Genomic DNA, 23,148 nt, shown 5'->3' with positions numbered 1-23,148 from the left:
GGCAAATGTCTAAGCAATGCAGCTTAGCAGCAACATAAATCATAAATAGAAGCTCAAATACAGGCATGAAAAGTCCATGTAAGTACTTGTTATAAGATGGTTATCCAGGTTATTGAGATCAGGCTTACATCAGCTATTTTATATTGTCGTTGAAATGAAAGCATATACTTAAGAAATTGTTACAGAGAATTCTTGGATCCCCAGAATACATCTGAGGTCTCTCAGACCCCAGATGGAGAAGTACTATCCAACAACAACAGAGGAATGCTAAGGATACAATTCTCAGATGCATTTAATCCATTCACTCATCTACATTTACACATGTAAGAACAGATAAGCACAGATTCCTACTCCAAAGGCACAATAATCCACAGTCAGCAATCTACAGAGGTGTGTATCTTACTCTGAGGACAGCAGAACTGAGTTTTGAAAAATATAATAAAGACATCTAGGGTTCTATTGTTAATAGTATTAGAAAACGTCAGGATAAAAGAAAGATTTCTGATGTCTAATTAGACTCCTTCTCCCAAGTACTCCCTTGGATAGTTGCCTGATGAATAGTACTCGTGGCAAAACTTCAAAAGATGCTCTCTGATCCTTTTAGCCTCATATTCTTGCAGAACTCATTTTCAAGCTAATAGAAATCTATGTAACAAACAGAAAACCAGGAAGAAAGAATAACCTTAGGGTTTTTGATTGGTATATAAGCTTTCTACACTCAGCAAATTTTGAGCATGTGGTTAGGGCACCTTTGGTACAAAGTTATCAGTGCTAATAAATCTCTGCTTTTTAGACAGCTTCGCTGTTCTGATCCAAGTCATTTTATATTCAGAAGAAAGACTCTATAATATTTCCTAAAGAAAAAAAAAAAAAAGTAAACATAAGGTGAATGTCCACTGTTAGGAGAATCGTTGAAATAAAGCATGGCCTAATGACAATATGGACTGCTATTCAGTCATTGTAATAATGAATTAAAGCTAAATTGTTGTCTTGGAGACATTTAGTCAAAGTATTCTTGAATGAAGAAAACATTTTATGTAATAAATGTGATCCCATTTTTTGAAAAACAATGACAAGAAAACCTGTACGTATGTTATTCTATATACAGGTATGTGCATATATGTTTGTGTATGATTATAGGAGCATGGGGAAAACTATAAAATCATATACACTAAGTAGTCAACATGGGTTAACCATGGGCAGATTGGGGGTAATATAATGCAAAAGGAAGGAGAGGGAATGAAGAGATTTATGCAAAAAAAAAAAAAAAAAGAAAAAAGAAAAATACTTCCATTTAAGCATAATATGTATAATATGAACATAGTTGTGCATTATAAAAAAGAAGAAAATAAGCTCCCAATGTAGGAGGAGATGAAAAACAAGCACTAGAGTAGATAAGGAAGATAAAAATGATTGAGGGGTAGGAAGCAATTCCTGAACAGCACAGTAAGATCCTCCAGAAATATGCTCCTATGTAAAAGCAGTGAAAACACTGGGAAAAAAAATTATCAAAATCAAATTTCTCAAAACTTTGGAATTTAACCAAATTAAATTAGGTGTAGCCCTATTTCCATCACCATCTCCTCAGTTCTGCGGTAACCTTGAAAACCAATGGCTTTGCATTTATTGCAAAAACCTGAAACTGAGGGGGGAGGCAATGGAGAAGAAAGAATGGGTTTGAAGCTATCCAAAAAGCAGTCCCCAGAAAACTGTCATTATTCAACCTGTCTGGAAGATCCCTGGAAAGAATCCATTCTCAGAGCTTCTCCTTACTTGACCTGACTCAGAACTTTTTGTTGTTGTTTCTGACTCAGAACTGTCTATATGGAAACAGCCCTATCCCCAGGGCACTTGTCAAAAACATGTGTGGGGATTGCTAAACTTCATAGCTACCTAAGGCAAAGATGTCCTTGGAAATAAGAGGCTGACCCAAAACACCTAAAAAGGAAAAACTGGAGAATAAGATAGCCAAAGGGGCCTTAGAATGGCTCTGATATATTCTCTGGGACCTAGGCGGCCAGATTGTGCACATATTCAAGAAAGCTATGAGGAGCCAGTCCCAAAGCCACATAATTATTATATAATGCTGTTTATATTAAGTGTTCAGAATAGGCAAATCCATAAAGACGGAAAGTGTAGGAGTTTTGGACACAGGATGGGAGAATAGGGAAATGAGGAATAATGGATACAACATTTCTTTTTTCTTTTTTTTTTTTTTTTAATGTTCATCCATTTTTGAGAGAGAGCGCGCGCACATGCACATGAGTGGGGGAGGGGCAGAAAGAGAGACACAGTCTGAAGCAGGCTCCAGGCTCTGAACTGTCAGCACAGAGCCTGGGGCAGGGCTCGAACTCACAGACTGTGAGATCTGAGCCGAAGTCAGATGGCCAAAACCAAGTGAGCCACCCAGGTGCCCCCAACACTTTTTTGCATGGAGGAAAATGTTCTAAAATTAGATAGTTGTGGTGGTTGCACAACTCTGTGAATACATTCTTAAAATCTTGTATTTTACGTATTAGAGGGTGAATTTTATAGTAGGTGGATAATAACTCAAAAAGTGTTCTTTTGATTAAAGTGAATGATAGATATGATGCATTCTCATCTGATGCAGAGATTACGGATCTGGTTATCAAACAACATGATGAGAAAAAGGAACATCTTAAGCTTTTTGCACATTACCCCACTCTTTGTCACTTCAATTCCTGATCAGTTTCCAGGTTATTCCATTGGCCACCATATTATTTTTAACCCAAATGCTTTTGGTTGGTCAAAGAGTTTTTTTTTTTCTTTCCTTAAAATTCAGTTTATGCTTCAATACATATACAAGGAGAAAAGGTGAAAATACAAAAGGCAACCTAGAAAAATGCCTTGCTAAAATATAACAGGCGAGCTATCAACCTTTTCCCTTTCCGTATCACAGCTGGGTTTCAAAATGCAGCTCATGGAAGTCCAGCAGTAACAGATGTCACATAAAACCTACTTTATACATTTACAAAGGTCTGTCACACAGTGTAATACAGGGAGGATTGTGATTAAGACTTTACAAACTAAGGTATTCTATGCTTTGGCTTGATATTAAGGATGCCCAGGGGCAAATGTGTTAAGGAGAGGCTACTTCCTGGTACCTTTTGCCAGAAGGTTAGTCCTCGGTTTCCTACCCAGGATATTTGGATGGAACAGAATGTCTGGCCACTGTATTTTTGGACTGAAGTGGACTTAAATAGCTTTTACATATGCCAGGAATTTAAAATGACATTTTAATTAGAGAGCAATTTTTTCAGAGGGACAAAAGCAAATTCTCTCCTAGGTGTTAGTAGTGATACAAGGCACTACATGATGCTTTAAATAAAACTGGTTAAGTAACTACTAAGTGCAGAAGTGTGATCAGACATTATTAATGAGAAGTGATAAAGCAGATATTAAAAATTGGAAATGTCTGCAGTTTGTTTACTTATTCATTCAATAAATATTTTCTTGTGCACTGGCTATACAGCAGCAAACAAAACAGACGACTCTCCTGGAGCTTAAAATTTGCTCTGCTCCTGCAATGAAAGCAATAAAACTAAATGAAGAAGCATGCAAAACTTGAAAGAGCACTGGTCTACAAGTCCCAGGATCTGAATTCCAATTTCATGCCTATCACGTACTAGACAAGCAATTTGGGATATGTCAGCTAAGCCTCAGTTCCATAACTTGAAATGGTATGTGTCGCCTGTCCTGCATACGTCATCAGTTAATTATATATAAGGAGAAAAGAATTTAACTGTGCCCTAAAAATGACCAAAAGCTCTACAATCACAGGCTAGCAATATTACTGAAATGTATGAAAAACTATCGAATCCCTTGCAATGAACAATTTTAGTTAAGATAGTGTATTGAAGGTCTATGTGGTTAGCAGTAAAGCTCAATGCTGTCAAGTACATGAACAACACGGAATGACATATATTCAAAGGTGTTGACCTTTCTCCATTTAACCGTGCTAATTTCACCTGGATTTCCTTTACATGTCAAATTACATTCCTCATCTCACGCAATGTTCCAGTCATAGGAAGAGAAAACGAGTCGAACAGACCTCCATCAAGCTTCCAAACTGAGTAACAAATACCATATGTTTCTTTACTCTTCACAGTATGTGTTTGCCACTTCTACTTGAATCTTAACAAATGACAAAACTTTCAAAAGAGAGAAAAATCCACTTAGCAAAAGAAAATAACAACCGCTATAATTGCAAACACATTAATGGGACTGAGCTTTTGCTTAAATTACCTCTGCACTTCTGATGAAAAACACTGTCCTTAAGAAAAATGAAGGGCTTAAAACATGACGAAAACATTAAAAACTTCAAAGTAAAACTCATGAGGAAAGCAAATTTTACTTGTCATACTTTGGGTTTGCAGTTATTACCGTCAGGTAATAAACACAAATCCGTATTAATCACTGGTAAACACCAAGCATCAGAAACAGTTAATATGTAGGTGCTGTGTGAAACAATGGAATCCAAACAGTCTGTCTCTTTAGGTCTAGAGCAATAGAATAACCCTGCTTTTCTTCAGACACTGTCGAATATATACCATGATCGCTAAAATTTAGCTTCCTCCTTCCCCTCCTGGCTCAGGATGAAAATCAATACTCTGTCCTAGACCTAGGATGTGATTCCCTTTGTGGGTTTTCATGAAAGAGGGAGGAACAAACAAGGAAATGACCCCAGATGGATGAGTTTTGTATAATTTTCGATCACATGACCTTGTTTGGGGAAGCAGAAAATAAGAATGAAGACAACTACAGAGAAAGTTCTTACAGTGACTGCGCTCTGATTATGTTTGCCAGAGCTGACTGGATCAGAGCTGAGGCTCTCAGGTGCTTGCCCCCAACTCTAATCCCACCAGCAATCTGGAAGCTTAGTGCCCTTACTAAAAATTTGAGGGATATTGAGGAATAAAATCATGTTCCACAGCATACCGTCTGCCACTATCTACCTGGTCGCATCTCCACACTTTCTGTCCTCTCTCTCTCCCAGCTCTTGTTCTGGAATACCTGGCATTGGTCCTCAAGCAGGGTTTCATACACACCATTTTCCTTAAGGTGTGATTGTCAGTCATCACATAAAATAAATTGCACAGCCAATAAAGGGGGGAGAAGAGGGAAGTAAGGAAAGAAGAACGCGTGAGCACCTCAAAAGTAAATGGGGGGGGGATAGTTCCCATTCAATCATTGACATTCTATTATAGAACCGAGATCCTTCCCACAAGGCACCAATAACAAAATAAGTAACTTCACCTACATATTCATTTATCTATCTCAAAACAAGTAACTTCAAAACTTCAAAACAGAAGCACAAACTTTCAGAGATGAACCACCATAAAAATCACTACCATTCTATCGGGGCAAGCAGTGTGCCTCAGAAATGTTGAATGACATTCATACGTTTTCCTTTTCCACCCTTATCCCTCCCTATCTGGATGGCCGAGCTGATGGCATTTCATGTTTAGGAACAGAACCCTCAGTTAGGGTTGCTGGGTAAGTGAGTGCTACGTGGCCTCTGTGGCCAGTTCGTGGTCACACTTGGTTGCCACGCTTAAAATCCACCTGTAGGTTCTACAAATATTAAAGGGCATGGGTATTCAGTACCTTCAGACTTACTTGTGTTCCTGTGATTCTGGTTCCCTGGGAGAGAAGCATCCGTGGTCCAGGCTGGAACGTGCTGGTTGGGATGCGTGGCAGACGGCACAGTGCTCTTGTTACAAATCGTATTTGTAAGAACAATATCAGACACTGGGACTTCACCATCGGTGACCAAAGGTTCAGTCCCATTTGATTTAAAATAGGCTTTTTTTAATGTTCCTGAAAGACAAAAAAAAAAAAAAAAAAATTCTGATACATAATTAGAAGTGTTTATTTTTAAAAACATATTGAGAAAATTCTTGAACTACTTTCCCAAGTCTCATTCTATCCTGGCTAACCCAAAGAGGAAGATGATGGCTCACGAAACTGCCCACTTCATTGGAACAACCAAGAGAGTTTCTTTTCTACCACAAATAACCTAATCCTGTGAAGAAACCACTGCTTTCTCAAAAGCTTCAGGCATAGAAACTGAGCCTCCCATCTAGGGTTCCCGGTGCCCAAAGAATTCAGGGCAATTCCATTTCACCTGAGACTCACAACAAATAAATGAAATGTGGTGAATCTTGGTGTTTCCTTCTGGCTTTCTCAGTTTCTCAATTTCATCCACCATTTTATGCTACTTAGTACCCAGGACACAAGCTCTTCATATCTCTATATCTGCCGCCAAAGGACAACAGTGCCTGCTTAGGTTCAGGCCTTTATTTCTCCACATTTTCCACTAAGTTTCAGTGACCTGTGCATAACAAATAAATAAAAATAATAGGGCTCATATATTTACCAAGCCTAGCTCGGAAAACCCGCCAAAAAGTAAACTCTAATTCTAGAAAAACTAAGAGAAGGAACTAAATTACCTTCATCTTTGACCAGAACCATAAATATGACTATAAGATACAGGCATTAAAACTAAGATTATCAACTGGTCACTTTCTCAGGGTATTCATTCATCGACAAAATAGTCAAACCTAAGATTACTGGAAATCACCTCACTTTGGCTTTAGGCCGAAACTCCTGAAAACCTTGAAAGAGATCATGTATTTTTAACTTAGTAAAAATAGACAACAGGTTGTTTCCAGAATATAGCACTGCAATTGAGTATGTCACTAAAATAAACAAATGTGATATTGATTCATTATAGAAATACCCAAGGGAGATTTTTTTTCTAAAAGAATTTACAGCGAATGCTCTAATTGGCTCTCACTTTTCCAAACAGTCCACGGACCATTAAAAATAAAAGAAATATAAATAAAATGTTTAATATCAGTCTATGGAAAAAATTTCCCTACATGTGCTTGACACTTGGAAAACATTAACTACAAATCAAAATAGAAAAGCAGCTGTTTTCTAGCTAACTAAGGTCAACAGTTTCATCTGCCAAAGGATTCTAAATAAAACGTCGGAGCATAAAAACTCAATCGTGACCATGTGGTGCAGGTAACATACTCTCCAAACTGTCTGTATGATTATGAGTAAGTATTAAATGCAGTAAGCAAAATGAAAGACTTCATGTAATTGTTTTTTATTTTCAAAATGATTGAGATCAAAATAAATGTATTTGATAGACTTGATGACTATGTAATACAGATTTCATTCATACAGGAAAATTTACCAATCAATTAGATATAATTTTATTTTCATCCATTTATTAGTTGCTCTCACCATTCCTTATTTTGGCATAAATAGACTTTTCACAATAACATGTTAATTCCATTAACGTGGCCATGATGAACTTTTAGTATATGTGCTGCCGAAGCCAGCACCATGATGAACTTTTAAAGTCCATAAAGTTGACTTACTTAGCAGGCTAACCCTCTGAGTCAGCATCCAGCTCTGTCAACACACATTTAGCAAATGCAAACTCCTCACAGTTACATCCCTGAGTAATCCAATTCAAAAGGAGTTGCTTTCCATATGAAATATTTCAACAGTTGTTCTCAACATTTTGCTTGTAATAATTAACCATATTAATAATCTTTCCTTTATCTTTTTCATCAAACCACAGTGGTGAAAGTGTTAATGACATCTGCTTAGGGAGGCAAACCGGAAGAGACGCTTAAATACAGAGAACAAACTGAGGGTTGATGGTGGGACGGGGAGAGGGGAAAATGGGTGAGGGGCATTGAGGAGGACACTTGTTGGGATGAGCGCTGGGTGTTGTATGTAAGCGATGAACCACAGGAATCTACCCCCAAAACCAAAAGCATACTTTACATACTGCATGTTAGCCAGTTTGACGATAAATTATATTAAAAAAATTAGCTAAATGAATTACCAGAAGAAGAAGAAGAAGAGGAAGAAGAAGGGGGTCATCTTCTGAAACACTGACTGGAAACACTGAGATAATAACTTTCTAAAAAATTCAGCTTCCTTGCTCTTAAATTCTACATATGAAAACAAGCTGGCAGAATAGATAGAAAGAGACAGGTAATATATGATACATGGTAGTTGCTGTAGTTAACGTCCCTAAAGTACATTTTTAAGAGACAGGCAGATGGACCAACCGACAAAGAAGGAGAGAGAATAAACCTAAGGACCTGTCTTTAAAAGCCTGAACTCACTAGGACAATTTCTTTTCAAGCAGCTCTGGAAACCGACCAACTCTCACCTCACAGTTGGTCATTTTTTAAAACGTACAAACATTAGAATTCGATAAGACTAAATACCCTCAAGCTACACCACGGTGAGCTATAAAAATGCTGAGAGTGATTAGCCCACAATCGAGAGTTCACTCTTCCAGTTTCGCCCCAGAATTTTCTACACTCTTATTTTTACAGTGCTGTGGTTAAAAGTACAGGTTCTATAGCCTGACCACGTGGGTTTAAATCCCATCTCTGGTGCTCACTAGCCCCGAAACTGGGCAAAGTCTCAACTGCCATTAACTAAGGAAAATAAAAGTCCCTCCCCTCATGGGACTGGCTGTTAAGATCAAATTAGTCAATATATATATAAACATTTGGAACAGTTCCTGGCACATAGTAAGTTCTCAGTAACTGTTAGTCATTAGTACATAATGATAGTAACGAAAGTAAAACTGTCTTCCTTAGGGCTATTTAGGTACTTTTAAATAACTATCAATTTCCATTTACTCTAAGTGCATCCCACATAACAAAATGGCTAAGGAAAATTTCAAAAGTGAATCACCTAACCTACTTTTGGAGTAAAAGAAGTGTGGCTCTTTCACGCCCAGTTAATAATATAAGGCCCCACCAATCAAGGTTGTTTGGCTCAAAAGTGTATCAGCTCTGGAACACAGCTCTGTTTAATTAACAATGTTTAAGGAGGGGCACCTGGGTGGCTCAGTTGGTTAAGCATCCTACTTCGGCTCAGGTCATGATCTCATGGTTCGTGGGTTCGAGCCCCACGTCAGGCTCTGTGCTGACAGCTCGGAGCCTGGAGCCTGCTTCGGATTCTGTGTCACCCTCTCTCTCTCTGCCCCTTCCCGCGCCCCCCCCCGCCCCCGCCTCTGTCTCTCAAAAATAAATAAAACATTAAAAATAAAAAAAATGTTTAAGGAAAAGTCTATAATTCCAATGATAATATCTGAACTTCACTGGTCACTTATAATGAACGTATCGAGCACTGTGGTAGGCAAAATTAACGTTCCTCCAGAGACATCCACCTCCTAAGTCCCAGAACCTGTGAATATGCTACCCTACATACCTTAAATGGCAAAAGAGATGTTGCCAATGTGAATTAGTTAAGGAATTTGAGAGGGGGAAATTACCCTGGATTATTCATGTGAGCCCAAGATGGTCACAGGGTTTTTACAAGCAGAAGAGGGAGGTGAGAGGTTTTGTGTATCAGAGCCACGCAGTGTGAGAAGGTCTTAATGGACCATTGCTCATTTTAAAGATGGAAAGAGGCCACAAGCCAAGGAACACATGAAGCCTCCAAAAGCTGGGAAAGACAGGAAACAGACCGTCCCCTAGAGTCTCCAGAAGGAATACAGCACTGCCAACACCTTAATTTAGCTCATTGAGACCTATTTCGACTTCTGCCCTCTACAACTCCACGGTAAGGTATTTGCATTGTACCGAGTAATCAATTTGTTACAGCGGCAATAGGAAACCAGCACAAGCACCTTGCTAAGGATCTTCACTATAAGCATCTACTGAGTTAGTCTTCCAACAATCTTTTGAAACAGATGCTATAATTAACTCTCATTTACAGAGTTTCAGGGAGGAGGAAACTGAAGCTTTCAAGAGTTATTTAATGCACCCAAGAATGGAGTCAGGACATGACACACACACACACATATACACCCATATACACTTCTCACTTTGGACAAAGTCTGCAGGTTTTAAAAAATCAACCATCATACACATGTAAAAAAATTATCTTCCTATGATGGGAGTTTAAAAGTAATTCCTCATCTTTACATCTCTAGCCATGCGGTAATACATTCACTGGGCATTTTCTATGTGCCAGGAATGCTGTATTTACTCTCTGCTGAAAACACGACATTTTGTAAAAGCTCCTTATCATCAAGACGTTTATAGATTAGTTGAAATCTATAGTTGAAATAGGCATGTAGTCTAAAAATACAAACCATGATACAAGTGCTTTGAGAATGGTAAGCATAAGACAATCTGATGACAGAAAGCAGAGAGGTAGCTGTCATTCCATTTGAGAAAGCCAGGAAAGGTTTCCTAGGAGGAGATCATACTCAATATAAATCTTAAAGGATAATTAAGGATTGTTGAGGTTTGAGCAAAGCATCTGTGGGGAAGAAGAAGGAGGTATAGTAATAGGGAATGGAGAACTTTCTAGTTGGAGCAAAGGGAGAAAGATACTGAAAACCTAGCGGCAAGTAACTAAACATGGCTAGCACATGGGGGCCTGGCAAGAGGAAAGGCTAAAGAGAGAGAAGAAGCCAGACTATGAAGAGGAGTTCCTGTTAAAGGCTTGGAGTTGTTCTTGTGATGAAGAACTTTTGAAGGATCTTAAAAAGGGTGGCACATTAGAATGATCACTGTGGCAGCAGCATGGTGATGGAAAGGGGTCAAGTCCAAGTGAGAAAAGAGGAAGGTCTGATCCAAGACAAAAGCAGTGAGGACTCAGGTAACATTTGGAAGAGGCAAAAATTATGGGCTCATCAGGGAAAGAGTCAGAGGTCACTTCAAGGTTTCTGATTTGAATTACTGTGTGTATGAAGGGACCTTCCACTGAGATAAGGGTGACAGTCATTAAGGCTGTTCATCAAATATTTTCAAGTCTCTCGCATTCACTAAGACATATGCTTGGGTCACATTCTCTGGCCTCATTCTCTGTCTCTGGACATTTCTGATGTTGTGCTCAAAGGGCACAAGCTTCCAGTTATAAGTTGAATAAGCTCTAAGGATCTAATGTACAGCATGGCAATTATAGTTAATAATACCATATCATACCCCTTTGAGGAAAAGAAAAGAATCTCCAGTGCTCTTTTTCTTTCTCGTTGGCACAATAACTACACAGGTGCAAGATGATGGCTGGGTGATCAGTTTAGTCCCTGAATGAGCATAGCCCCCATGTCATTCGCAAAGGACATGCAGCACGAGTGAGAAATTGACCTTTGCTGTTTTTAAGCCACTATTATTTTAGGGTTATTTTTGTTACACAGTATTGCATAGCCTATCCTGACTAATACAGAGAATGAAAAATAGAATTTGTAGGAGCTGGCTTTCGTTATTGTTATTGTTATAATTCATTGAGTATAAAATCTAGAGCAATCTAAGCATTTCCTCCAGAATGCCTTGCCAGACCCCCACAAATCTGATCTTTGTGGTCCCAGTGCACACACTGTTTGTATCACACATATACTCAAGAGCAATTGTCTGTTTTCTTGTCTGCCTTCTTGAAGGTAGGAAGGTGTTCTATGCATGTCTGTATCTCAAGTGCCCAGGAGAATGCTTGGCACCAGTGTAGGCCTTAAAGAATATTTGTTGCATGTGTGAATGATGAAGCAACTCATGGATGGGCGTGGATGACACTTCCAAGAGAGTCATGGGTGTAAAGTGAGAAGAGAGAGAGCCTAGGACAGAAACCCCAACCATTTAATGGCTAGGTAAAGAAAGATAAGCTCCAGGAGACAGAGAAAGAATAGTCAGAAATAGAAGAAAAATCAGAAATGATAATATGCAGGCCAAACAGAAGAGCATTTTGGGAAGAGAGTCAAAACTGGGCAAGAGTATATCTGGTCACGTGACCCTACTTGAATGAAAGACAGTGTTGCTGGCACCAACTAACAATGAACATGCTCTTTGTGAGCTGGTGTAAACAAACACAGAGAGAAAGCACGCGTTCTTCATTTCAGAGTCTTGTTCAAACACACATCAGTTTCAAATGCTGTGCATTGGGAAAAAAGTCACCGCCTCAGTGAGGCCACCACACAATGCACTCAGTGCCTCAGTAAGAATATTTAGTAGTAGGACAAGAAGAGAAAGAGGGGAAGATCAGATTGCAGTGGGTTGAGGACTGGATCAAGCACAGAAATCACCTGGGGATCTTGCTGGAAGGCAAAGGCAGGAGGTGAGCATGGAATCTGCATTTCACACAAACTCTCAAGTGATGTTGATGTTGCCAGCCCATGGCCCACACTTCGAGTGTAAGGCTTTAGACTCCCATTTCAAAAAGCTTTAGATGTTACATATAACCTCAGACCTGAGCGGTTAAAGAAAACTATTCTCAAGTTTGGAAGCTTTATGTCCCTGAATCTGTACCAGAAGACCAGGGTTATTAAATGAATTTGGGGGCTCAACTAAGTAAAATGCGGAGTCAGGTCATAAAGGATCATAGAGGATCTTAAATTTTTTGGTGTAAGGAAATAAGGATCTGGGAGGTTTTTCCAGGTTAAAGTGATAGTCAAAATACAACATTATAAATTAGGAAGTTAAAATTCTTATAATTCCAAATTCTCGTAAAAGCCACAAGCTGTAAAGATATTTGCTAAGAGAAAAACTCTAAGTTTAATCAATGATCTTTAGCTGATCTAGCATTTTTGTAAGGAATATTTCTCTTGAGTTCAAGAAAAATGGCCTATTTACCATACTTGCAACAATCTTCACCACTATCATTTTTCTTTCTTCTTCATCGCATGACAAAAAACAAACAAACAAACCACATAGTCCTTTCATAGTATTAGGAAAATTAGGAATGTCACCTCATACCACTCATAATAAGCTTATGCCTAAAACAAACAAAATGTATTTTTGATGTGGATGTATGGAACAGCCTTTGAAACCAAGGCTTCAACAGCCTGGGAAAGAAGATAGGGAGCATCCTAATGAGATTTTTTTGGACCATAACTTTGATGCAATTAAATTAGGATGAACAATGGTTTGCAAAGCTCAGCGCAAACCAAAACCCAAAGCACCACACTTGTAGGAATGTTGCAATACCCCCCCTCATTTTTTCTCCCTGACACATACTCTACCCACTTCAACCTTCTCTCCCTATACCTGCCAAAGGCACCTTTGAAAAGCTCTACCAGATCAAACATGTCACTCCCTTACTCCAACACCCTTATTGTCCCCATTGTGGAGTTCAAGATTAAAGTGCCACTCCATCAGAAAAGTCTGCTCTCAACTCAAACTAGCTTTGGGCCCCTGTCATAAACTCTCCTAGCAACTGTTTCTTCCCACATCGGTTACCTCTGTTGGCATTAAGTGCGTGATCATTTTTTAATGCCTTCCTCTCTCGTTGAACTGTGGGGTCCAGGAGGGTAAGTTTATTCAATGCCAAGTTTATTCAATGCCAAGTTTATTCAAGGAAGATTGCCTTGCACTCAATAAATGTTTGTTAAAGGACTGAATAATTCAGTATCAAATATAGCCACAATTCTCTTTCAAATGTTTCCCAACATAGCAAAATAAATATTGCATATATATGTTTAGATATTATTTATACATTTACATATAATTTCAAGCAGATATCAGCTCAATCTCTAATAAAGTACTCCAGGGCATAAACCGACTCTTCTAAGGATGTGATGGCAATATAACCTGCCCCCAGTTTAGTTCTGATAAGAAATGGAAAGCCTCTGAAATTAACACTCGGTCTAAGCATAAAAGTCATGTGAAACCTGCCATCACATTGCAAATCCAACAGTGAGTCAATTTTATTCCTTCCCAGCAACTATACTGGCAACTGAAATACACTGTAGCAATGGCTGGGTAATAGGGTTATGGGGTTATGGGTTATGGGATTACTATGACACTGGATCATTGCACAAAGATTCTAGGTCTTATGGAGAGAGTTTAAAACAGATAACCCCATTTTTAGTCAATTTTTGACTATAGTAAAAACTAATTCTTTCCTTTAATAATGAATTTTGTCATTTATAAAAACACTTTCACAAATTTTTTCATTTGACTTTCGTAACAATGCTGCGAAATGAATAAAAATTATATTCCTCCACTTACAGAGAAGTTAAAGCATCTGACCAAAACTCACACATCTAGTAAATGGAAGAGGAAGACATTAAACCCCAGCTTCCCAGTGACATTATAAATTACATTTCTATGTCACATGGCCCTTCATTATTAGGTTATAACTAAAGAAATAAAAATCTAGGGAGAATATTGTAACTTTCCAACTCTTCAATTTTCCCTTCAATGTCTTTCAAAAACCTAAATCTTAAAAAAAAAAAATGTTTAGTGTAATTGACATACAGTGTCACATTAGTTTCAGCTGTGCAACATAGTGCAACTTCTCTCTGTTATGCTGTGCTCACCCCAATGTAGCTACCATCTATCACCATAAAATGCTACTACAATATCATTGACTATATTCCCTATGCTGTGCCTTTTATTCCTGTGACTTACTCGGTAACAGGAAGCCTCCCAATCCCATTCACCCATTTTGCCCATCCTCCCACCCACTTCCCCTCTGGCAACCATCAGTCTGTCCTCTGTATTTAGAGTCTCATTCCACTTTTAGTTTGCTTGTTTATTCACTTTTTTGTGTGTTTTTAGATTCCACTTACAAGTAAAATCATGTGGTATTTATCTTTCCTAGTCTGACTTATCTCACTTAGCATAACAGACTCTAGGTCTATCCATGCCATCACAAATGGCAAGATCTCATCCTTTTTTACGGCTGCATACTATCCCGCTGTGTATATATATCACACCATCATATCCAATTGTCTATTGGTGGACAATTGGGTTGCTTCCATATCTGGACTATTGCAAATGATGCTGCAATAAACATAGGGGTATGTACACCTTTTTAAATTAGTGTTTTCATTTTCTTTGAGTAAATACCCATAGTGAAACTGCTGGATGATATGGTAATTCTATTTTTTTTTCATTTTTTGAGGAACATCCACATTGCTTTCCACAGGGGCTGCACCAGTTTGCATTCCTACCAACAGTGTATGAAGGTTCCTTTTTCTCCACATCTTCACCAACACTTACTGTTTCTTATGTTCTTGATTTTAGCCATTCTGACAGCTGTAAAGTGATGTATCATTGTGTTATAATTTGCATTTCCTTGATGATTGGTGATGTTGAGCATCTTTTCATGTGTCTGTATGTCTTCTTTGGAAAAATATAATTCAGGTCCTCTGCCCTTTTTTTGTTTTGTTTTGTTTTTTGCTTACAGTTTTTTTTTAAACTTGTTTTATTATTTTTTTTTAATTTATATCCAAATTAGTTAGTATATAGTGCAACAATGATTTCAGGAGTAGATTCCTTAATGCCCCTTACCCATTTAGCCCATCCCCCCTCCCACAACCCCTCCAGTAACCCTCTGTTTGTTCTCCATATTTAAGAGTCTTTTATGTTTTGTCCTCCTCCTTGTTTTTGTATTATTTTTGCTTCCCTTCCCCAATGTTCATCTGTTTTGTCTTTTAAAGTCCTCATATGAGTGAAGCCATATGATATTTGTCTTTCTCTGAGTGACTAATTTCACTTAGCATAATACCCTCCAGTTCCATTCACGTAGTTGCAAATGGCAAGATTTCATTCTTTTTGATTGCCGAGCAATACTCCATTGAATATATATGCCACATCTTCTTTATCCATTCATCCATCGATGGACACTGGGGTCCTTTCCATACTTTGGCTATTGTTGATAGTATTGCTATAAACATGAGGGTGCGTGTGTCCCTTCGAAACAGCACACCTGTATCCCTTGGATAAATGCCTAGTAGTGCAATTGCTGTGTCATAGGGTAGTTCCATTTTTAATTTTTTTGAGGAACCTCCATACGGTTTTCCAGAGTGGCTGTCCCAGCTTGCTTTCCCATTCTGCCCATTTTTTAATTGGATTTCTGTGGGGGTTTTGGTGTTAAGTTGTATAAATTCTTTATGTATTTTGGATATTAACCCCTTATCAGGTATATCATTTGTGTATATCCTCTCCCATTCAGTAAGTGATCTTTTTGTTTTGTTAATGGTTTCCTTCACTGTGCAGAAGCTTTTTATTTTGGTGTAGTCCCAACAGTTTAATTTTGTTTGTGTTTCCCTTGCTTCAGGAGACACACAAGGAAAATATTTCTATGGCTGATCTCCAAGAAATCACTACCTATGTTTTCTTCTAGGAATTTTATGGTATCAGTGCCACATTTAGATCTTTAATCCATTTCGAGTTTATTTTTGCATATCCTGTAAGTAAGTGGTCCACTTTCACGCTTTTGCATGCAGCTGTCATTTTCCCAGCACCAGTTGTCGAAGAGACTTTTTCCCATTTTATATTCTGGACTTCTTTGTCATAGATAAATTGACTATATAAGTATGGGTTTATTTCTGAACTCCATTCTGTTTCATTGATCTATGTGTAAATTTTTGTGCTAGCACTATACTGTTTTTATTACTATAGCTTTGTTGTATATCTTGAAATCTGGGATTGTGGTACCTCCAGCTTTGTTCTGATTTCTCAAGTTGGCTATGGCTACTTGGGGTCTTATGGGTTCTATACAAATTTTAGTATTATTTCTTCTAGTTCTAGGTGAAATGCTCTTAGTATTCTCATAGTAATTGCATTGAATCTGTAGATTGCTTTGGATAATATGGACATTTTAACAATACTAATTCTTCCCATTCATGAGTATGGAATATCTTTCCATTTGTTTGTGTCATCTTCAATTCTTTCATCAGTGTTTTCCAGTTTTCAGAGTAAAGGTCTTCCACTGCCTTGGTTAAGTTTATTCCTAGGTATTTTATTCTTTTCGGTGCAATTCTAAATGGATTGTTTTGTTAATTTCTCCTATTGATGCTACTTCATTAGTGTATAGAAATACTATTGATTTCTGGGGGTTAATTTTGTATCCTGCAGATTTACCAGTTATTTATTTCCTCTAATAGCTTTTTGGTGGAGGATTTAAGATTTTCTATGTATAGTATCATGCCATCAGCAAATAGTGACAGCTTAACTTCTTCCTTACCAATACGGGTTCCTTTTATTTCTTTTCTTTTCTGATTACCACGAATAGGACTTCCAGTACAATGCTGAATAAAGGTAGTGAGAGTTCCTAATCTTATAGGAAAGGCTCTCAGTTTTTCACCATTGAGTATGATGTTAGCTGTGACTTTTTTACATGTGGCATTTATTATGTCGAGGTATGTTCCCTCTAAACCCACTTTGTTGGGAGTGTTTATCATGAACAGATGTTGAATTTTGTCAAATGGTTTTTTGCATCTATTAAGATGATCACATGATTTTTATTCTTCATTTTGTTGATGTGGTTGATCATACTGATTGATTTGCAAATATTGAACCATCCTTGCAAACTGGTGAATGATCCTTTTAATGTATTATTGAATAGTTTGCTATTCTGTTAAGAGTTTTTGCATCTGTGCTCATCAGGGATACTGGCTTATCTTTTTCTTTTTTTGTGTGGTGTCTTTGTCTGGTTTTGGTATCAGAGAAATGCTGGCCTCATAGAATGTCTTTGTAAGCTCTCCTTCCTCTTCTGTTGTTTGGAATAGTTTGAGGAGAATACATATTAACTCTTCTTTATTTTATTATTTTTTAATGTTTATTTATTATTAGAGAGAGAGAGAGAGAGAAAGTGTGAGCAGGGAAGGGGCAAAGAGAGAGGGAGACACAGAAACAGGCTCCAGGCTCTGAGCTGTCAGCACAGAGGCCAACGCGGGGCTCAAACTCACGGACTGTGAGATCATGACCTGAGCCAAAGTCGGAAGCTTAACTGACTGAGCCACCAAAGTGCCCCAGTTCTTCTTTAAATGTTTGGTAAAATCCACCTTGAAATCCATCTGATCCTGGACTTTCACTTTTTAAAAACCTAAATCTTTATTTTAGAGTCCAAATTTTTGGAACCATATAGACAGCTCAGACTATCCAATAATTTTAGAAATACTAAACTGGGGCACCTGAGTGGCTTAGTCAGTTAAGCATCCAACTCTTGATTTCAGCTCATGATCTCACAGTTTCATGAGTTCAAGCCCTGCTTTAGGCTCTGTGCACTGATCATACACAGCCCAACTGGGATTCTCCCTCTCTCCATCTTTCTTCCCCTTTCCAACTCATACTCTTTCTCTGTCTCTCTCAAAATAAACTTTCAAAAAAAAAAAAAAAGAAGTAAGAAAGAAAAAAAGAAATCCTAAACTAAACCTTTGTAGCTCCAGCTTCAGGTTTGGGGGTTGAGGAGAGAAACAATTTGCTACTGCTCTCCTCTATATCCTGCTCCTGAAATAATTATTTAGAAAGTCCAACTCCCTTATCTTCCAGAATCTCTTTACCAACTTGACTTTTTGCATGAGAGAAGCCCAAAGGGACAAAACACTACTACACAGAGTACATCTGTATTAGCATAAGGCTTTTATTGCTTTTATTATCTTTTCCTAATTCATAATCCTCTCGCTATTATTGTTGTCTTTTGAAGCTACAACTCCTGTTATTTATACAAAATTGGCATCCCAGCATCCCACAGCAACACTTATACACCCACAAATAAATAAAAAACTTTGAAAGAGCATGTAGTTAAAAACTCAAACCAAACAGAACATTTTTTAAAGTAAGCAGAATAATTTAATGAGGTTATTTTTAAAAACAAAAATATAAAACTGTTTTATTACAAAAACAAACATGTCAGTTATAAAATAGAAAATGTTTATTTGAGCAGATACTACTTAACATATCCATATCAAATCATCTGGGGCAGAATCTATGAAAAGAATGCTTTTGAAGAAACTGTCCAGGAAACTCTCACTCTCTAAAGGTTACTTAAATATAAGCCAAAATGGTACTCAAAAGTGGTTATAAATGGTATATTTCCTAATCCCATATATAGTGATAAAAAAAAATTGTACTCTTAGGTATAGCCCAAGAGTAATGGAAACATAGGTTCGCACAAAAACTTGTACGTGAATATTCAGAGAAACATTATTCATAATAACCAAAAGATGGAAACAACTAAAATGTCCATCAACTGGCAAATGGATTTTAAAAATGTGGTAAATCAATACAATAGAACATTATTTGGCCATAAGAAAGAGTGGGGTACTGATACATAATACAACATGGATGAATCTTGAAAATATTATGCCAAGTAAAAAATGCCAGTTACAAAAACCACACATGCTCATACAAAATGTCCAGACTAGGGACATCTAGAGACAGAACATAGATTAGTGGCTGCAAGAGGAGGATGGAAATATAGGGGACTCACAGTAAAAAGTATAGAGTGTCTTCTTAAAGTGATAAAAATGTTCCACAATTGATTGTAGGGAGAGTGACACTTATCTGTGAATACACTAAAAATTGTTCAATATATACTTTAAATAGGTATGTGAATTATATTTCAATAAAGCTGTACAAAAATTAGAATCTAATAAATAAAGAAGCAAACAAACAAATTTAACCCGATTAAAGCACTGCTTTAATAGCATCTCACCTCCGTGCAGAGGCCTCTAAGCCCTGAGGTACTTTTTTTTTTTTTTCAATATATGAAGTTTATTGTCAAATTGGTTTCCATACAACACCCAGTGCTCATCCCAAAAGGTGCCCTCCTCAATGCCCATCACCCACCCTCCCCCCCCCTTCCACCCCCCCATCAACCCCTGAGGTACTTAAAAATGTGTTTAAAACTTACATTTAGCATTCTACCCTGAGAATGAAAGGAAATACTCTTCAGTGTGTGTGAGCCTCTGAACCTCTTAAAGGAATTAGACCTTTAAAAATGACAGTGGTCTGACTGAGGGAGCTCCTATCAGACAGACCCTCGCAAAGATAACAACTATAAATCTGGACAAAACACACCAAAAAAGGACCCGAAGGCCCAGGAAAGGAAACAGAAGCTGGCCCATTCTGGAGGGGAGTTGAGTCTTGGAAGAAAAGAGTGGCAGAGAAGAGTTTCAGAGTTTTGTCCTGTCTCTGGCCTGAGAGCAGACCACAGTTGGTACCATGTGGGGGCAGGGCGACTAAAACTCCAGTAGATAATCTGAAGTCTTCCTGGGCTGAGCCACTTCCTGTTTCCTCTTCTTACTTGCCACTTTGTAACCTCTGCAGTGTCTCTCCTCTCTTGGGTATGAAACCTAGCACTTCGGGTTCTTTTCCTTCTTCTCTGACCATTCTTCCTGTATCTCTTGATTCCTTCTTTTTCTTTATCTTCCCCTTAAATACTCCAGGGCTTTTGCCCTCAGCTTTTGATCAGTACACTTCCTGTTTATGGTTCATCTATTTCTATTCCTTCAACTGTCAGTGAGATTCACACCTTCATAACTGGTCAGACTCGGCTTCCCTTCTGGATCCTTCTAGCTTCAAACCAGTAACAGTGGGGTGAGAGTTAAGTTCTTTTTTTTTTTAATGTTTATTTATTTATTGGGGGGGTGGGGCACGGTGCTGAGAGAGAGGGAGAGAGAGAATCCCAAGCAGCCTCCAAGCCTAGCACAGAGCCCAACTTGGGGCTTGATCTCATGACCATGGGATCATGAGTTGAACTGAAATTAAGAGTCAGCACTCAACCAACTGAGACACTCAGGCACCCTAAGTTCTAAAGTGAACACGAAAGCCAAAAATCATGTGTAGTCACAATTTCCTTTGAAATTTCCTTAGGAAAGCAACATGTTCTTCTATACCTACATTCATTTCTTTTTTTTTTTAATTTTTTTTAATGTTTATTTATTTTTGAGAGAGACAGAGAGAAACAGAGAGAGAAAGACACAGCATGAGCAGGGGAGGGGTTAGAGAGAGAGGGAGACACAGAATCTGAAGCAGGCTCCAGGCTCTGAGCTGTCAGCACAGAGCCCGACGCGGGGCTTGAACTCACAAACTGTGAGATCATGACCTGAGCGGAAGTCAGGCGCCTAGCCGACTGAGCCACCCAGGCGCCCCTATACCTACATTCATTTCTTAGTCTTGCCTACACTGTTGAATTTGATCAAGATAAATGCACTTAAACTATGATGCCAATATATTTTGTTTTCCCACAAGTATCTCTAAGTTAACATGTCCAAACTAAACTTCCAACCTGCCTTCCATCTACCTACATCACACTCTTCCACTTTTATTTCCTCCTTGAACAAATGGTACCAAAATCACCCTGGTTGCCTAAGCCAAAAATTCAGAGGTCAACATTGATCCCTCTTTTCCTTCACAGCAAAATCCAATCAGTCCTGATTTCTGATTTTAATGCACCAAATGCCTTAATTCAAGCCCTTATCATTTTCTTACTTAGACCATAGCCAGAGCCTCAAAAAGGCCTCCTGACTTTCTGCCTCCAATCCTCTGTGGTTTATCTAGACCTACTGTCTTTTGCAGATGCAAATATGATCAGATTTATCCCTGCTTGGAAAGATCCTCTAATGGTAAACTACCACTCATAGCAGCAGTTCTCAAGCATTTTTCTAGAAAATAAATACTATTTTCAAATTAATACTATATAAGTTCCTAATATCTACAAATAGAAGCTGTATTTTATTAGGATTAATTTACTGTATAAATTATAAGTGTATAACTTATTAAAAACCAATTAGAAAATAATAGGTAGTTTTGATGAAATACAAAAATTCAAAATTGTTGGTAAGCAATTTGATCAAAATCATCTTGCTATTTATTTCTCTATTTCATTTGAATGCACATGATCAAAAAACTCCTGATTCATAGCAATAGGTAACTACCAAAAGCAGTATTTTGGGGTTTCTCCCCACTAACAGTTCACCTTTTAAGTTTAGCATTTGATTCATTTACAGAGATAGCAAGATCCAAATACAAATGAATTAATCTGTCAGCACAAATTACTTGGTTGTTGGTCTCCACTCGGTTAAAAATTGGTGTGTAATATCTAGTTTGAGTATGTGTTTAAGATTTCTTTTATAAATTGAAAGCCAAAACAAACATTTGCAGGGAGGCTGGGTGGCTCAGTTGGTTGAGGTTCTGACTCTTGATTTCAGCTCAGGTCATGATCCCAGGCTAGTGGGATTGAGCCCCATGTCAAGCTCCACACTCAGTGTGAAGACAACTTAAGATTCTCTTTCTCTTTCTTTCTCTCTCTCTCTCTCTCTCTCTCTCCTGGGGCATCTGGGTGGCTCAGGGGTTAAGCATTCGACTTCAGCTCAGGTCATGATCTCATGGTTCATGAGTTCGAGCCCCAAATTGGGCTTTGAGCCTGCTTCAGATCCTCTGTCCCCTTCTCTGCCTCTCTCCCTCTCTCTGGCCCTTCCCCCTGCCTCAAAAATAAATAAACATGTTTTAAAAATTCTCTCTTTCTCCCTTTGCCCCTCTTTCCAGCTCTCCCCCCTCTCTCTCTAAAATTAAAAAAAAAAAAAAAGGGGGCACCTGGGTGACATAATTGGTTAAGCATATTCCTCTTGAGCTTGGCTCAGGTTATGATCTCAAGGTTTGTGAGTTTGGGCCCACACTGGGTTCTGTGCTAACCGCATGGAGCCTGCATGGGATTCTGTCTCTCCTCTCTGCCCCTCCCCTGCTTGTGTGTGCTCTCTCTCTCACACACACAAAAATAAATAATAAACTTAAAACAATTTTTTTAAAAAGAAAGAAAAAAGAAAACATTTGTGTAATCCTTGGAATTCTTCCTCAGAACCTTGGTTTCATGGAATAGAATTTGAAAACCAATTACCTAGGATCTTAAGCCCAATTCCCTTAGGACAACATGCAAGGGCCTGTGTCATTTGGACTTTTATCTATCAATCTAACTGCATTTACTCCCACTGCCAAAATTCTACCCAATCTCCTAAGTCTACCTCCATCTAGCACAAGGTTATACTTTTACACTTGCTATTTTCTCTGCCAAACCCTGTACTTGTACTATGGCCTTCTTACCTGAATTGCTATGAACTCTCCAAAAGTTAAAATGTTAATGCCTCATGAACCCTTCTTCGATTTCCCCCAAAGTACCTAGGGTAAACCTCCATCATCAACTTGTGTTGCCTTGTGTAGTAATCATCTCTTCCTCTCCCCCATGAGTTCCTAAGAAAGAAGGACTTAAAGTTAACCATCCCTAAGTTCTCAGGGACTTTCAAAGTCCCTGGTACCTGGTAATCACACCTTAAGTGCTTTTAATTAATTACTTCATTAATTTATATTGATAATAATCACTAGCAGAGTGATTACACTGGCAGAAACTTCA

The 23,148-nt window shown here is 38.2% G+C and overlaps 1 protein-coding gene across 6 annotated transcripts in view; it reads right to left on the bottom strand.

Moving 5' to 3' along the window:
- The window catches only part of CORIN (corin, serine peptidase), a 250,937-nt gene that overhangs the window by 198,454 nt on the left and 29,335 nt on the right, over positions 1–23,148 (bottom strand). For all 6 annotated transcript variants that reach the window (XM_042936456.1, XM_042936458.1, XM_042936459.1 and 3 more), the window contains exon 3: positions 5,641–5,841. In XM_042936456.1, the coding sequence (XP_042792390.1) occupies positions 5,641–5,841 (201 nt within the window). The remainder of the gene's footprint in view (positions 1–5,640; positions 5,842–23,148) is intronic.

This window comes from Panthera leo, chromosome B1 (genome assembly GCF_018350215.1).
Source record: "Panthera leo isolate Ple1 chromosome B1, P.leo_Ple1_pat1.1, whole genome shotgun sequence".
In the NCBI taxonomy this organism is placed as follows: Eukaryota; Metazoa; Chordata; class Mammalia; order Carnivora; family Felidae; genus Panthera; species Panthera leo.
Note: the sequence above shows the minus strand (reverse complement) of the source record. Positions and strands in the feature narration are given on the sequence as shown.